The 17,890-nt window shown below is 39.1% G+C and overlaps 2 protein-coding genes across 2 annotated transcripts; one reads left to right on the top strand and one right to left on the bottom strand.

Moving 5' to 3' along the window:
• Positions 1-2,456: 2,456 nt before the first annotated feature.
• On the bottom strand, positions 2,457-8,169 carry klhl6 (kelch-like family member 6). Its single transcript, XM_034213479.1, has 7 exons — positions 7,567-8,169; positions 7,322-7,487; positions 5,674-6,123; positions 4,950-5,187; positions 4,204-4,406; positions 3,464-3,677; positions 2,457-2,840 (listed from the first exon to the last, which is right to left on the bottom strand). Exons 1-7 carry the CDS (start codon positions 7,821-7,823, stop codon positions 2,554-2,556), a joined length of 1,815 nt encoding a protein of 604 aa, XP_034069370.1. The 5' UTR covers positions 7,824-8,169; the 3' UTR covers positions 2,457-2,553.
• A 2,396-nt stretch (positions 8,170-10,565) lies between these two features.
• igsf3l (immunoglobulin superfamily, member 3-like) lies at positions 10,566-16,843 on the top strand. Its single transcript, XM_034213478.1, has 8 exons — positions 10,566-10,743; positions 11,660-12,031; positions 12,139-12,555; positions 12,705-13,109; positions 13,597-13,965; positions 14,734-15,105; positions 15,225-15,617; positions 15,773-16,843. The coding sequence occupies exons 1-8, from the start codon at positions 10,671-10,673 to the stop codon at positions 15,976-15,978; spliced, it is 2,607 nt and encodes an 868-aa protein (XP_034069369.1). The 5' UTR covers positions 10,566-10,670; the 3' UTR covers positions 15,979-16,843.
• Positions 16,844-17,890: the final 1,047 nt, after the last annotated feature.

Below are 17,890 nucleotides of genomic sequence, written 5' to 3'. Positions count from 1 at the left end.
CCCTAGTATTTTCAGTTAAATATCGCTTTGTGGTTACCTCTTTTTGAACATTTTTGTGAACAGAAATAGAGCTCTCAAAGAAAACACAGGAATGGTCAGAGAGTGCAACATCATTCACCACAACCTTAGAGATATTCAGACCCTTTGAGATAATTAAGTCCGGAGTGTGCCCCTTATTGTGCGTGGGCTCCGTCACATGCTGAGTCAGTCTATAGCTATCAAGAACACAAGAACACAGGACATGTCCTTCCGAGTCAGGTCCTTTAGAGGCAGGCAAGAATCCTTCCTAGCATCGGAGAACGAATAATTGAACAGGCTAGCAAGTGTGCAAGTGTGCGTCATATGCAAGGCCCTGCCTTAAATTGAGCGTGATTTGTTTGAAGACTCATAACTGATTTGCGAAGATGTACTTGAGTAACTGTATTTTGTAAAATGATCATCTCTCCAGGACAGAACCACTAAACTAACATAAAACGTTCTCCTTCTGTTTGCAGCCTTGAAAAAGTCCTGGAGGATAAGCAGCCATAAGAAAATCATAAAATCACCATCACCAATCAATAATAAAATGTGTATTTCATTTCATTTTTCATTCCCATCTTTATTTTGAACAGATAACAAAAACAAATAACAAATGTTAAAAACAGAATACCGTATTGTTAGAATACAGTATTTATCAATATTCATAATAATATTTATATATTCAACAAAAATATTCATAATAATAATAAATCATATGTGTCCAAAAGGGAGCAGGAGGAAGCAAATGCGTATAACATTTCCCACCCCTTACTTACTGCTGATCAATGATTATCCTTTAAATCATTTCTGCAAGTTATTACATATTTACATTTATACATACATTTACATTAATTTCCCATCTTCAATCACCTTTCTTAATTCTCATAGTGTACATCCTTTCCATTCATATATCATACTTGATGTCTGCAAAACTCAAACGGACCATAAACTTTAAACACAAGTCATGTGCACATTTATTACGCCACTGAACTTACATTTAAATGTGTACTGCGTCGCTTCAGCCATTTTCCGCCAAAGATTTTGGAAATTGGTCCGTGCGCAAAGCATTGTGTGTATTTTAAGACCGCGGAGGATACACATGTGCATCCTCGAAATTTCCCGCAAAGAAGGACTCAGTCCTCGGCAGCGGGATTCGATGACGTAGCATCCTTAAAATAGTGGCTCTGAAGGATCCTTCCTCGACATTGAGAAACACCCCCACTGTCAGTGTGTGTGTGTGGGGGGGATGTGGGTGTGTTTGTGTGTGTGTGCTTCTGCTTTCGTGCGTGCGTGTATATAAACAACACCAGGTGCTATAAGCATCCTACATGAAAGTCACACCTCCCGTTGATTTGCACATTTTTTGTCGTTTAAATGCATCATGTTTTCTCAAAAAAACATTGTTTCTATGTTAGCAACTGTCATTGCTTAGTATGTCTTTGCAACTGTAGAATCCATTAAAACAATGTAATTATTGGTATTAAAAGTATTGAACTGTATACCAATTCATCTTTTAAAGGCAACTGTTGTACATATTATTTTATCAGTACAATTCAGTTTTAACAATGACTGCTGTTATATTACATTGTACTGTACCTGTTAAGCCTCACAGGGGCCCCCCCCCAACGTTTTTTTTCGAGACTGTGTCTCAGGGCTTCTAACATTTATGAAACTATTAATGTGTAGCACCAGATTAATGGGAATAATCTCAGCTAACTGAAGATATGAACCATTTTTACCAAAACAAAACACAAGTCTCATAAGAAGCGTCTAAATGATCCCTGAGCAAAAAAATGCAAACTGACTTTGGCACAGAATTCAAGATAAAGATACACTTATTACTTATCGTAACTGCACATACAATATATCCGATTAAAACTGAGATTCCACAGATTATATAGGTATAGTATCATCACTGAGCGATCCAAACTCGCGACAGGGGAAGCAAACACAGACATCACAACACGTACCTTTATGGAGCTTTTACGGGAGATCGTCTCACCGTAGCTGTCAATCTGATCAAAAGACGTGTTTAATGGCATTAAAACGAGAAAAAATACAGGGTACTTATTATATGTTGTACTTTGGATTCCTAAAGCTTTTAGTCTACTAACCCATCATCCAAGGGTAGTTTTCACTATAAGTAAAACAAAATTTTTGGATGGACACTATAATTTACAGTTTTTTTACTATGTTCAATCTGAATTTTCTTTAAAATAAAAAACATCTATATTGATTCTGACTTTTCTACATCCAACTCACTCAAAGATTATTAATTTAACCCTTTTAGAAGGGAAGATTTGGTCATTTGTTCTGGGAATGTCATTTTCGAGCCTGAGACCTGAAAAACAGGCTCAGGGTGGAACAGGTTAATGATAAACATAGGGATTGACTTCTAGTATTTCAAGTCTCACACATAGAAATGAAGAACAAAGACATGCTTTAAAAAATATCTTTATTTACATCATTTTGGTCACTTTCCTCTTTTCTGTCAACAACAACGTCCGTTCACAGAAGTCTTTGTCATTGGCCTTCTTAAGCAGGTGTTATTCTGTGTATGTGTGTGTAGGACTTCATGAGTGTCACACTGCCATGGTGCGACACTCCCATAGGTAAAACACACTCCTCTGTTAACACCCCTCGACCAACGTCCCAGCACATCACTGTGGAGATGACTTGGTTCTTGTTATCCCGTCCCCCGGTGATGAAGAGTTTGTTGTTGCAGGCAGCGATGGCGCAGCTCGCCCTCTCCCCCAGACGGGTCACAAGGGACCAGGAGTCGGACAGAGGTGAATAGCAGTACATGGCATGCATGGCTCCACCTGGAAGCAAATAAAGACACCATATTAAAGATATACATACGCGCACATTAATGTCTCACCAATAAACCTGACAAAAACCTAATTATTGAAAAACAATTAAACTGCTCTTCTATACTTTAATAATAACATACTATAAACATTACACACTAAACATAAACTTAAATAACATGATGAAACACACTAAATTTAAAGCCAGTGGTGGAGGAAATATTTCAATCTTTTAATCACGTAAAGATAGTGATATTTCAAAACAAAAATAGTCTGGTAGAAATAAACACCTGCTCTGAAAATGCCATTTAAGGAAAAGCATATACAATTTATTTTAAAATGTGTTGAGAATTTCAAAAACAAAAATCCCTAAAATGTTATACTAATAAATTTAATTGGATTATTATGAATGTTAAATGCATGTGTACTGTAATTAGCATTACATTGTTTTAGCTAAAGTTAATATTTACTTTTGGATGTATTGGTATTTCATGAATATATTTAAATGCATCATATTTAACATGCAAACAAAAATATTGGAGATAAAAGTAAAATATATTATCAAATCAGTTTAGAATAAGCTTGTTGTGAAAAGATCCATGTCAAGTACATGTATTTAGTTACTATCCACTTACCAACTATATAGATGCATTTTTTGAATGTGACTGCATTAGTGCATTTGGTTTCGATGGGGATGGGTGCCCGCAGCTCCCAGCTGTCTGTCCCTGGTTCCCAGCACTGAACCTTATCAGTTGCCAACTTTCCATTGGGCCCGCCACCAATCACATAGATCCATCTGTCAAAGCTCGAAGCCGCGAAGGAGCTCACACCTACAGCAAGAGGTGTCACCTGCAAGCAGAACCAAACAGACACATATAAATAAATGTGTGAGGAATAAATAGTGTAAAATATGTAAATCATTTAACACCTTATGCATATAATAATAATAATAATAATAATAATAACGGTTATCATTTAGATCTAATGTTTTCAATATTTATTTAATAAATAAATGAATTCATATTAATGATAAAGATAAAGACATGATCTAATTGTGGTAATAATATACAGAAACATTGATAATTAAAACATGTATTTAAAAAATGCTCTTTTTAGAGTGTGTTTTTGTTTTATTATATTATGTTCCAAATTATACTTTTTCTCAAATTCTATACTTGCAAGTTCAGGAGCTGCAACCAGACCTAGAGAATCAGCATCTGTTAGCTTGAACAGCCCAAAGTCATTCTGTATTCACTTTCCAGCTGCTGATTACAAAATGCGACTCTACATAAAGGCCATTTGAGATCTGCTTAAAGGAACAGTTGCTGTAATTTTACACAAAAACACCCCTTTTATAGAAGTCCTGTATGTTTACCTGTGTCCAGCGATTGTGAAAGGGATCATAAGCCTCTACACTATCAAGTCTCTGAACTCCTTCGAATCCCCCCAGTGCATAAACCTTCCCTCCATGAACGGCCATCTTGTGTCTCCAGCGCCCTGTGGTCAGGGGCTCGATCTGGATCCACTTGTCCAGGGCGCCATTATATTTCCAAACATCATTTTGTGTCTCTTTACCTCCTGCAATTGGAAACATTAGAGACAACTGTCATAAAACATTGATGTTTCGCTGAATTATGACTCTAAATGTGCCTTATTGGACCACACACCTTTCACACTGATCTAAAATGCCGTGACCTAGTCTGAACTCAGAATCACAGTGTACAAGTTTCTGAACGGTTAAAATTACCCCGGCTGGGGTGTCAGTTCCTGAGTTTGGAAACACCTCAACCTTCTACAACTGTAACGGCAGATTAAACCACATCCTCCAGTTTTTCTGTTCAGCTGTACTTTTCTCACTGACTTAGCCATCAGATTCTTTGAATAACAGAAGCCTAGCACCATTCACAACAAACTGTTAACACAATGAAGATGCAAAAGAGAATAACACTTTAGGTTTTAGTTATAACATTTTTAAAAGAAAACATAACTTGGCACATCAATTCTCAGTAGAGGGAGAACATTTTCACTTTCATCTGCACTGAAGGGAATTTCCTACACATGTCACAGTAACTAAGCCTTTCCATATAAATAACAATAAATGTAACATGCGACCTCTCTCACCAGATATGTACACTTCATTGCGAAAGGTGATGCATGCAAACTCCACCCATTTCTTGTTTTGTGATTCGTCCTCCATCTCTGTGATTGGCAACTTGGCTACCTCCAGCCTGCTGCGCCTGAGGGGGTCCAGACAGGTGACCGTCGAAATAAAGCGTTCATCTTTAGTGCAGCCTCCAATGATCAGGAACACCTCGGACAGATAGTGCTGCACACGAGGTTTGGTTCGTTCAGAGACCACCTAAGATGTCAAACATGTAAAAAGCACATTAAACTATAAAACAATGAAACAAAGCAGTAGTTATTTTATCACAAAATGATTGTTTCTCTCAGTGTTAGTATTTGACAGCTCCAGAATCTTGCACTAATGTACATTCCCAAAGATATTGAAGTGACTGTTATTTTGTATATTGATTTTTGTGTTTTTATCTTAATGTGTGCATATGTATAAATGTGTCTGTCGATTGTGTATAGGATATACATATTTTATACATATTTGTATATATATTTGTATTTTTGTAAAATACATTGTGGGAAACGGTATTTCGATCTCTGTCTGTAGTACACACAAACTGAAATATTGACAATACAGTTGACTTTGATTTTTTGACTTTGACTCTTCTCACTGGTGGACAAAGTGATGTTCCTAAAAAGGCCTAGCCCTACTAGCATTGTATTAAGAAATGATGACTCAACAACACATTTGTGGTCCTTCCTATGTACTGACCTCACTGCCAGAGAGGTGATAGATGCGGGCCTCTTGCAGCAAAGGAAAAGCCTCACTGCAGCGGCGAATCAGTTCATCTGACTCAACTTTTTCTACAAAGTAAGCAGGCTCCAACAGAGGCAGTCGCACATGTGAGAGCAACCTGACCAGTGAAGGATAGCGTTCATCCTGCCGGGCTCTCACCCAGTGCATGAGAGCTTCAAAAACACACTCCTCACACTTCACGTCAAGGTCATCCCTCTGCAGGACAGCCTCCAGCGAATCAGCTGGCAGCTCCAGGAAGTCCTGCTGCTGGACTACCTGGGAGAACTGAGTGGTGATGAAGTCCTGAGCACTCGTCTTCAAGGCCGGCAAGGCATGGCTATCAGCAAGATTCAGGATCCCAATGCAACTCTCCAGGTGCAGGGACTTGCTCAGAAAGCCAGCACAGGCCTCCACAACTCGTAGGAACTAAAAATGACAGCGTAGGCGTTAGTAGAACTTTTAAGATGGATCTTTTGAAATGACTGATGTACACGTTCAGTGTTTCTAAAAGATGTCAGCGATAAAAAGATTAAACCACATTTCAAAGAATTATGAGCCACACCAGAATTTCAAAAGAGTTGTGCAAAAGGAAACATGACAACAGGAACATGGTCTTAGAAACCTAAAAGTTGACGAGGGCCATAACATAACAACAACTAACTCAAGATTAAAAATGCTATGTGCGCCTCAATGTTGCAATATTTTATTTATTTTGAAATCTACTTTTTTGTTGTTGTAATCTAATAATTTTAACATTTTACTGTGTTGGATTTACCAATAATAACATTGTTACCCAATTTTTAAAAAGTGCTTCATAAAGTTATTATTATCACATGCATATCGCCAAATGTATCCTAAATGTTAATTTAATTCTAAACTAAATACATTGTAACCCTAAAATAAACAAAACATGCAAGTAACAACAAGATTGCTTTTTTAAAATTATTTCCAAAAATTCAAATTACTCGCCACAAAAATAGAAGTATAGAAACACAAACATGTGCCTCCCCCCTCTGAGTGGCACAGCTGTGTGGTTAATTTAAGCTTGTATGGAAAACTGATCCAAAGTGTAAACAACAGTGCAACTTTCACTTCCCTCTTTCTCTCAATTCTTACTTAGTCAGATGTTTGTTCCACTGAATGGGGGAAAGGGTGAGGTGATGAAAACCATTTGAGGAATATATATATGTCGTTCTGCTTGCGTTCTGCGTCTTTTTCTAGTCTCAGTCTTTCTGAATGTAAATAAATGTGCTTTCTGCATCACTTGTGTACCATTGTTTGACACAATAATAGTGGCATCTATATTGTGTTAAAAGTAAACTGTTGGGTTTGAACTTTGAATACTGGTAATTTTAGTTTTTGCTTCCAGTGAAGAAAAGCATTATCATGCGTGTGATCAATGTGACATAAATGAGAAAGTGTTACTCATCTGATAAAACTTCTTCACACCAAATTGGCCGTCAAAAATGTGTCAAGATTAAAAGGAAATGTTTTTCATAGCAGGTTTATTTATGTTGTGAGGATATGTTTATCATCTCATATCTTTATAGGTTAAGAAGATTTGGAAGTCAATGCATTTACGTAAAGGCATGTCATTATCTTATAAAGTAAGTAATTGTTTCACCTGAAATTGACTGGCAGCCTCTAGTATTCTCTGGACATTGGAGTGTGTGAGGAGGGCCCGGCTGGTGTAGGTATACTCCAGGAGAGAGTGCATCGTCCCACTGTCCAAACCCTTTATTTCCACACACTCCTCATGGCTCTCTTTTAGACCATTGCAAAACATAGCCCTACAGAAATAAAACATGAATTCAGTCACACTAGCAGTGCCGTCACAGTGGAGTTAGACAGTACTGGTTTTATTTTTACCTGAAGTAATGACTGGCAGCAGCAAGTATGGCTCTATGACTAGGGAAGTCATGTCCCTGAACACGCAGCACCACATCGGTCAGTTCTCTGTTCACTCGTAGGGTCTCCATCCCTCTCTGCAGCTCCACAGGTAGACCGCCATCTTCCCAACGTAATTCAGTTGAGCCCGTCTGACTGTTTTCCTCCTGGACTCGGCTGGACTCATCTCCAACAAGTGGCAAAGGACAGTCTGTAGTCCTTTCCAGTGTCTCATTCATCTTGTATACCAGAAGCCCCTCAGAAACTCAGAAGAACAGCTACTTTAGTATTTGCAAGACCTCTACGGTTTACAGTTGAAACAGTTGTGTCACTGTGGATCTGTTTTTTCCTGTACTCTTCATACTTCCTATTTCTGTTCTGTGAGAAACATACACAACGCATGTTTCTAGACACTTCCTCTTCTTGCGCTGAGCACATTTCCCCTAAGTTACACAATTTTGTACTCAGAAGGCACAGACGCCAGGTCTCTTCCAAAGGATTGCACCGAATATAGATTACTGCAAATAACACTCAGCGTCTTAACCGAAGGGAATAAACTGTCATTGCAGCATGACATAGTTTATAAAGTTTCTTAGTTTTGACTGAAGTTATAAACCAGTCAGAATATAGGTCTTGGAAAAAGGTTCAAATCTGTTGAATCAGGTAAAAAAAAAAAAAAAATGTGTTAATTGCATGCATATGTATTATATTAAAGAGGGCTATACAACAAATATACTCTAATGCAGTGGTTCTCAAATGGGGGTACGCGGACCCCTAGGGGTACGTTGGAGTACTGGTGGGGGTACGTGAGATTTATTTGTATGTTAATGGAAAAAAAAAACATAAGTAATGCATTTAAACAAACTACTAATAGTAGATTAACAACTTTATTCAAAGGTTTACAGTAATTCTGGATAATAAAATGGGAAAAATAAACGTGGTGCTCTCTTTTCCTCTCCCTCTCCTGACAGCCCGTCAGTCTCGTGCAGCTCGCTGAACCTGTAATAAGTGACCCGACAGTAAAGAATACATATATTTATAACTAGTTTAGCTAGTTCCAGAGTAGATAAACTAGCTAAGTGTGTTAGGTCTAACTCTTAGTGTATTTTTGCTCAGCTCAACGGTCCGTCACAGGGGCGGAGCTGTGATCATGCAGAGCTGCGTGTTCTCCGTCAGCAGCAGCTGATCTGATCTCTCTCTCGAGTCCGGTTATACTTCACTCGCGTTTATGTCCAAATCTATCAGATCTAGATAGTTCTAGTTAATTATTTGACTGCCTGCTAATCAAAGGACACCTAAACAATAAGCGTTGCTTGGCAACGGCGTGTGGCCGCAAAGTATAGCGCAGCATTATGCATGTTATATGAGGGGTCAAAATCCCATGCTCATATATTTTGTTCTCTTCGTTCCCCACGCCCCAAAATAAATAAATAAATATACCAATTTTAGGAAAAGTAACGAAGTTTGAGCAGTGTGGGTTTTATATTAACAGAGTTACACATATTTCAAAGTGCGAAGTGTAATAACTGCAGTTTGCCTCCCTGTCAGAATGACAAAGATCCTCAGTGAAGCACAAGCCCATGTTTCTCACTACATTTTAAGTACAACTTATTAAAAAGATCAGTTCAATGCAACTAATGTCGTCTTAGTGTTATTGCATGATGTTAAAATTGGTTTGCCATGAATTTAGTGATGGATTGTAAACATTTGAAATGTAGCATTTAAGTGTTTCTCAGTTACAATGTTGTTGTTTTAATAAATCAGACACTGATGGTGCAGCGATGTACTGTACCTCTTTATATAGGCTTTTTTTCCTTAACAAATTGTTTTTGCGCTGATCAGGGGGTACGTGGCTGAATTTTTTTTTTCAAAGGGGGTACATTATTGAAAAAAGTTTGAGAACCACTGCTCTAATGTATTGGCTACTGCACCGGCACTGCTGTATTTCTAATGCACACATAGTTCCACAGTTCTATGAAATGCAAGTTATACTAGCTGAGCACCCTTTATTATACATTGGGTTTTATACATTTTGTATGCCATAACTGTAACTTATAGCTTCTTCATCTGTTTTCCTTTCCTCTAAGCCTGTCTCTGTGCTGCTGACTCCTCTCAGATCAATAAAGGACTCTAGTATAATATCTTTACCTCCTATGAACCGATAGTCTACACAGCATTTGTAGACACTATCAAAGCAATAGCTCAGACTAGATGGTGAAATTAGAATATGGCTGACAGCTCTGCAGCAGAAATGCAGGATTTCATCTTCTCCACTAAGTGGCACTATTGCCTCGTTGGTCTGCAGTACCACTCAAACACAATCTGAAGTTATTTCATGTTTAAATGTTTGGCGAAATAGGCCAAACTTGGATCCAAGCTGTTTCCTAGCAACGCAAATTCAACAATTTACCCTTTATCTTCCACAATGTTTGATGATCGGATTATCATATTGTTAATCATGTAAATTCATAATTTGGAAACCGTATATTTTATTCTGAAATATGTATTTACATTTGTTTTGCTGTAGCTCGTTCTTAGCCCTAAAACTTGAGACATGGAGGGGTGTCGATGTCTGCAGACAGAGTGAATCACCTGCCGTCACATGTTTCACTTCCCATTATTTGCGGTAAGAATAAGGTCAAATTGGCGCTCACCGTGATTTCTCTCAGTCTGTTTGACGTATTTTTGTCCAATTGGTTTTGTAGCCAAGCAAATTTGATGCTGGTGTCAAACTGTGATGTAGCCTACATGAGCCCAAACGAGGACAATGTGCTTTTTCAAATGAGTGTGTAACCCACATTAAATCCTGAGTAGATCTAGGACGAAACAAAGCTAATTTGTGGGGGTGTGCTTTTTATTTGTTTGTTTTTAAACACTCCACCACTTATATTGTCACTAATAGATCTACAAGAACATCTGCAACGCAACTGTGTGCAGGAAATATGTCAGACTTCCTCTTAGTGTACCTTCAGTACAGGAAGCATCAACCACTTGTCTCAGTACAAACGCATGTATTCTCACACGAGAGACTGACTGACTCAGGGCTCATGGTGTGAACACTGTGTTACAACTGAGGCAGATTCAGGATGAAGTGTTCCCAGAAAACTTGTTTGAGGGCCAATGACTTGCTCTTGTGTCTGGGACTACTTCTGCACTGTGGTAAGTAGGCTAGTACATTGAATACCTGCAGTTGGATTTCATTCTGGACAGTGATCATGATGTGTGAAATGATGGTAGTCTAACAGTAATAAAACAGAAAATAAAATAAATAGTCATTTAAAGAAAGAAGCCTATGTCCATTTTGAGTAAAAATGTTGTGTGGCTGAACTCAATTACTCATAATTGTTAAATAACTTTTCTTATATCTGTCTATTCATATACATTTATTGAAGCAGGCAAATACATTACTATCAAATCACTTGAGTCTGGAAAAGCGGCAACAATTACTTCCTTTATTATAGTTACAAATAAATGTCCTTTAAGAGTAGGTGTCCACTATTTGCAGGCATTGCAAGTTCAATGATTATTATAACCTACTTTACACGAAAAGGTTTGACTTCCTGCAATGTGGAAAGCAACTTAAAGGCTACAATGTGTTTCTTCACATACCTATGCAATACGAAAAACAAAGGTTGGGAAGCTAATAAAGTTGGAGTTGAAAATAAAACATTGGTTTATGAGAGTATTGTAATGTTATGATATTATTTTTTATGATGATTATTATTAAATAGGGTCTGATAGTGCTCCGGTTGTTAATATCATCTTTATGTAGGACTGAGAATTATAGAATTATACCATAATTTGGCAGTACCTAAGTAATGTTGACATGATAGCCTTCCTGCACCTGTCTATTCATTTATGTATTTCTTTTTTCCTTGTTCTTTTTTGTTAGTATTGTTTTGATTCATTTTGATGGTGTTCTTTGTGCTCTTGCCTCTTTTGAAAAGCAATATAAAATGTCATTACAAATAATAAAAGGTTAGACCCTGTAACGTAGCACACTTATAAAACAGACTGACACTGTAAGTGGCAGTAACTAAAATCTGTATCTGTGTTTTGTCTGTGCATCAAACAGGGGAAGCACAAGTGAACACCGAAGTGCAGGCTGGGCCTCTGTATCGTGTGGTGGGCTCTGAACTCTCCATCTCTTGCAATGTGAGTGGCTTCAGAAGTGAGAACATTACTAAAGAAATTCAATTCCGTGTGAAGAAGCCTGCAAAAGCAACGGAAATCAACATCATCAGCACCGGAGACCCAGATTTCAGCTATTCGGTGTATAAATCACGTGTGAGGAGCGACGAAATTACTCTGAAACATGAAAATCCAAACTCAGTATTCTTTAAGATACAACGACTAGTGAAAGGTGATGAAGGGGAATATGACTGCTCTGTAGTCAACCATGAATCTAATTATGATGGAACATACAGTGTTAAGACAACAGTGAAAGGTAAGTGGACTTTTGAATGTAAGAATCTTACTACAGCGCAGTAAACTAAGATGGCAAAAGTATATGACTTTCCTTTCTTTCTCTCTGCTTCTGATGTGGTCCCATAGTGATTGACAACTCCCTTAGTGTTTCATCACCTGCCTCCCCCCCCACACTGAGCTATAATGAGGGTGATGCTCTCACTTTAACATGCCAGGCATCCAGCAACACCATCCAGCACACGCATCTGTCTTTTGCCTGGTATCTCCACAAAGACGGTGAGGATCGTAAGCCTATCATTTCTCTGGGTAGAGATTTCACACTGAGCCCAGGTTCGGGTTTTGAAGGGCGCTACCAAGCTGGACACATAAGGTTAGATAAATTGGGGGAGGCCACATACCAGCTAAACATGGCTCAGCTCGAGCTATCAGACCAAGGCAGGATCTACTGCCAAGCTCAGGAGTGGATTCAAGATCCTGACCAATCCTGGTATTCCATCACAGAGAAAGCTGCAAAGGAAACTACCCTGAATGTCAAAGCCAGAGGTAAGAGTCATGAAAATTAAATAGCCGATCTTGATTTGGGTTGACGTATTCACTATACTCTTCCTCTTTTCAGTCATTGTGGCATCATGGCAGGATGTTTTTTTGACTGTGGTTGTCTCACTCTGCTTAATATTCTTTGCTTCCGTTAGAAGTCCTGCCAGACACGTCGTCTCTGGCGGTGAGCATTTCTGCACAGGCGGTGACTCTGCAAAAGGGGGAAGAGCTGTCACTGTCCTGCAATGTTGACATGCAGAACCTCAAGGAAAGGTTCTTCTCTGTAGCCTGGCTCAGAGGAAATGTTGAGCTGGTCTGCATTGGCCCTACAGGCATTCAGTCTGTGGGGCCCCAGTACAGTGGGAGAATGAAAGAAGGAGAGCTCAGAGCATCTCGGATAGGGGACAGAGATTACCATCTCAAATTGCAGCCCGTCAGAACCGAGGACCAAGGCCAGTATATCTGCAGAGCATGGCTCCAGGACAGAGGTCCAGATGGTGCCTTTACACAGGGAGCTCCCCAGGACTCCAGCTCTCAGGAGATCAGCATCTTAACCACAGGTCAGTCAACTAAGACACACATACACATAGACTTTACTTGGGCGGGTCGCCCAGGTATATTAACGTCCGCCAAAGTATATTACGCGACCCATTTAGGTCCGCAAGCACGACGCCATCTGCGATCGATTAACTAGTGGACAATGATCCCTCGCTCTACCTCTCCTGTACCTGTTCGTTCTGCTATCGCGTGAAGGGCCTGCTTTATGTGCTCCTCAGTAACCCCGCTGTGAGGCTCTGACGAACAGTTCGTGAGCATGCTCCACTAGCACCCCCACAAACATTTATATACACAAACATTTATATACACAGAGTTTAATTTTATTCAGGATGTACCTTGGATTTTAAGTTATATAATCTTCATTTTATCTTGCAAGTTATTATTACTATTAATGAGATAACACATGATTATTTTAATAATAAAGTTGCTGTTTTCTTATTATCTTCTTCAACACACTCACTAACTATCTTTTGCTTTACCTTATCACAGAAAGTGGGCTCTCAGTTGAGATGGAAAACACCGTGGGTGTTAACGAAGGTTATGGGCTGATGCTCACCTGTAAAGTGCATGGGGTCAAAGGTCAACTCTCTGTCACCTGGCAGCGCAAATCGACATCCACATCAGCGGCCATTTTCACCAAAGTCATTAGTCTAAGTCAGGAGGGTGTTGTGGAAAAAGCGGAGTTCATGAGTCACAAAGTAAATGCAACGCGTACTGCGGCTGGCACCTTCATCCTTGAGCTTGATGAGGTCAGACCTTCTGATGCAGGAGTCTACGAGTGTGCTGTGTCTGAGTGGGAAAGCAACAGCAAGACCAACAGCCAATCACAGACGACCACTGTGACAGTGGTTCCTTCGGGTAAGATGTGGCTCTCTTTCTGTGGTGCAAATTATTCAAGAAAAATGTATGATGAAACCGTTATATTGACACTCCAGGTTCCTCTTATGACATAGATTGTCTGATTAGCTGTTTAAAAACATAATCAGTGATTTTCAACAAACCTGGATTACCTTCTAACCAACAGTTCAGTTATGAGTCCTATAATCTTTCTCATCTCTTTCAGAAGTATGTTCAGCCCAGCATCTTTCGCATGCAAGAAATATCAATGTCATTTGAAGAAATGTACTGAGCACAATCTTGCTCCACATAACACTATCCCTTTTGCAATGTCTTCCTATTGCGTCACCTCAGGAAACATTTTCACATACCTTGACATTTGCGAAGTCATGAGGAAAACTGTTTAAGGTTTTAAACAGAACACACTGTGCACTTTAACCCCACTACAAGTAGCTGCCTAAGAAAAGAAAACACGTGGATATTTTATGTTCTGCTTAACACATGTGTGCTCTAGGATGTAATAAATATAGCAGGTTTCACTTCCAGCGCTTTAACATGCATTTGCTGAGTATAGACTTTAAAGTACCTCACTGCATACCGTATTTGCATATAATATGCATTTTTGTTTTAGAACTGAAAATGATACCATATTGTTGTGCGAATTACAATAACTGAACGAGACAGACAGTATGTTGGAAATGTCATCTACACACACCTCTTGTTTACTTTAAACTCTCATGACAATTGTATGATCATCAACTTTTGCTTTTTTATTTTCCAACGTTACAGAATCTTTTGTGAAAGTGTCACTGATAAGTCGCAACAACAATGTGACTGTGGGAGAAAATGTGGAGTTGATGTGCCGGGTCAAAGGGCCACCTGTACCAATGACACTGGCTTGGAGCCTGCAGCGTGATGCCTCAACCCTAGATAACATCCTGACAATGTACTATGATGGTGCCATCAGCTGGTCTGGAGACCAGAGCCGCTACCAGCTGAAAGTTGAGAAACAAAAGAATGGAGTCTTTCACTATTTGCTCATCAACGGTGTGAGCCAAAGTGAGGTGGGAATCTACCAGTGTAGAGTTTCTGTTTTCCTGGATAATGTATATAAGAAGCTGCCTCTATCCAACCCGGTGGCTATTTCGGTGCTGAACCCAAGTAAGCTGACATTTTGTATGCTACATATTAAGGGCTATTTTTGGATTAAAGCTGCATTGTGCATTTCATTTATTTAAGTTTCTAACCATGTATGACTTATATTTCCCTCTTTGTCCTAGCGAGCAAACTTGATCTGACGCCAACCCCTGCCTTGACAAGAAACATCAACACTGACATCAAAATAAAATGCTCAGTTAACTCAAAACCCTCTGCTCCCACTCACTATGCGGTCACCTGGCTACTGCAGCAGCAGGCAGAAAGTACGATGATTATGAAATCAGACAGGGATGCTCTAGTTACATTCGGACCAAATGTACAACCGAGCCACAGTCAGCGAATCAGCATGAAGCGCACTCAAGGCCCCAGTTTTGAGTTAAATATTCGGCAAGCTCGAATTTCAGACAATGGTTCATATGTCTGTGAGGTGGTGGAGTGGCTTCAAGATCCTCATGGTGACTGGTATCAGCTCTCACCAGTTTCCAAAACCACAGAGCTCACAGTTATTGAGCCTGGTAAGTTTGTATTCACATACATGAAGTCCTTACAATTTGCACATCATAATGCGACTAGTAGTATCTTTAAGCAAATTCCATTGTTTGGAAATCATGGTAAGTCATGCATTACGTGGATGCAAGTAACGTTTTTTATTTTGTCCACTTCTTTGCAGAAGTCGTTAAAGCCATCTCCGAGCCAAAATGCAAGTCTGATATCTGGATGGGGATGCTCATAGTTACTGTCATCTGCTCAATGTTGGTCATAGTCCTACTGGTGCTGAAGATATGCCGGAGCAAGGTCTCAGGAGGAAATAAGTCTGGCGAAAATCTGTGGGCTGAGCAACACCCTCTTAACACCAAACCCATTGCAGACGATTGAAGCTCAAAGATCAGAGGAGAAAAAGAGAGAAAAAACAGCATGCACTGATATTCTTATGTAATGTAATACATGCAATGTTTTATAAGTCAAACATTTTCACCGTATTTACAGCATTTTTTATTATGTTTTATTCAATAATTAAATTAAATTAGTTAAATAATTATTTTTGATAATAGTCAATACACGTTTTTTGAAATGTTCTTACTGCCTTTATGAATTCATGATAATTAATAAGGCACTTTTCCTTTTGCAGCTAAAACATCTTTGCATAATCACCAGCTTCTGACTGCCTGCAATGGACACTTGAGCTTCTGTAGGCAGGAGATCAACTTTGTGGCTTTACACCTACAAAGCAACATACCGTGAATGACAGATTCCTTTTTATGTAACATCGTTCAGGCAGCTTGATACTATGTCTTTGATGGGGAGAAGTCAGAGCATAGCATGTCTAAGGGAGCAGCTAAGCAGACGAAATGTTTTTTTTCTGAAAGCATGACGGGCAATGACAGTGATCTGTGGTTCTGCAAAAGCACAGGATGCCTCTGTGGTCTGAGAAACTGCTGAGAGTCAAGTGTGACAGGATTTGGGCAGACAAGTCACAGTTTGAGGTTAATTTCATGCAATTGAAGTGCAAATCAGCCATACAACATTTACATGTGATTCTGAATGCACAATATAACTTATAGATGAGACGTGGAAGTTGTGTGTTTTGACTGTGTTTCAAGGAGTCTGCGCTTCCTGAATATGTGTTTGTGTGTAGAGTCTGTGCAAACAGCGCTTATTCATTTTTGTTTGTTTTGGCTGGCTCAATCACATTGGATTTGTAATTAAACATTTACTATGAGATGAAAAATCTGACTTTCAAGAATGTGTCAAGGTTTTTCACATCTGTAATGGTTGAGCAAAATATGAATTGTGCCTTTTCTCATGGTTCCACAATGTAGGACAACGCGGCAGATCAAACATTTTAAATATATAACCCGAGCATTTCACCTAAAAGGTCTAGTCTTGATTGGCCATGTAACTATAGTAACATCATCTTAGCATTTCTTAATTATAGAAGACCAGACTGAAGGTAAACGTCACCTAAACAGGCAAGGTGTAGTTAAGCATTTTTCCTACATAGTATGTATTATGGTAAGTACAATACATGCTAAAGAATACATTAAAGTCAGCACTACATAAAATCATGTCTCACTGTCTAACTACTCACAAGCTGGATTGTACTTTTTTATGTTTGCACATGAATGCCTGTCAGTTTTAGAATATCTGCAGTTGCTGCATTTGAACAGATGTCCCTACTCCACAAAATTGGATGCTGAAGAGTAATCAAATCAAAACTAACGGAGAGGAAAGTAGAGTCTCTCGGTTTTGCTCTGTCTCTCTTTCTCCCTGCATCAGCCCTATCAATGTTTAACACCCCATCTGTGTGAGAGACAAGAATAGGATACATTCCTTGCTATTACTTTTGTGGAAACAGGCAAAGATACCATATTTCCTAAGACATTTAGGGTTCAGTGATTCCCACAGCATGTTAATATTTTGGGGGGCCCCCAAAGTATAATGGCTCCCCCCAAAGTATAATTTGTGTGTTTTTTGACTCAGTGAGCACTCATTTGCATTTGCATTGGTGGCAATGAGTGCTCAGTGAGTAAAAAAAACTTTAAAAACCATAAATTATACTTTGGGGGGAGCCACCCATAAATTATACTTTGGGGGGAGCTATTATACTTTTTTTGACAAGCCGCGACGGATCCACTGCTCAAACAGGCTGTGCCGTCTGTGCAACCATTAAGTTTGTTGCTCATTTCATTCACCAGTTTGTATATAGTTAAAATAAAGTTATCCGGTGATTGACGATCAGATACCAGTGTGGAGTTTTCTGTCTTAAATTTGATATAGATCATGTTCT

This window comes from Gymnodraco acuticeps, unplaced genomic scaffold, assembly GCF_902827175.1.
Source record: "Gymnodraco acuticeps unplaced genomic scaffold, fGymAcu1.1, whole genome shotgun sequence".
Taxonomy (NCBI): Eukaryota; Metazoa; Chordata; class Actinopteri; order Perciformes; family Bathydraconidae; genus Gymnodraco; species Gymnodraco acuticeps.
Note: the sequence above shows the minus strand (reverse complement) of the source record. Positions and strands in the feature narration are given on the sequence as shown.

What these genes read in the sequence shown, in the direction of transcription:
- klhl6 (XM_034213479.1), bottom strand. Translation starts at nt 7,823, where the DNA reads ATGAATGAGACACTGGAAAGGACTACAGACTGTCCTTTGCCACTTGTT. An exon ending in ATCACCTCTCTGGCAGTGAG is followed by an intron (nt 5,188 to 5,673) that starts GTCAGTACATAG and finishes TTGACATCTTAG; the next exon opens with GTGGTCTCTGAACGAACCAA. An exon ending in AAAATGCATCTATATAGTTG is followed by an intron (nt 2,841 to 3,463) that starts GTAAGTGGATAG and finishes ATTTGCTTCCAG; the next exon opens with GTGGAGCCATGCATGCCATG.
- igsf3l (XM_034213478.1), top strand. Translation starts at nt 10,671, where the DNA reads ATGAAGTGTTCCCAGAAAACTTGTTTGAGGGCCAATGACTTGCTCTTG. An exon ending in GGGACTACTTCTGCACTGTG is followed by an intron (nt 10,744 to 11,659) that starts GTAAGTAGGCTA and finishes TGCATCAAACAG; the next exon opens with GGGAAGCACAAGTGAACACC. An exon ending in TGTTAAGACAACAGTGAAAG is followed by an intron (nt 12,032 to 12,138) that starts GTAAGTGGACTT and finishes GTGGTCCCATAG; the next exon opens with TGATTGACAACTCCCTTAGT.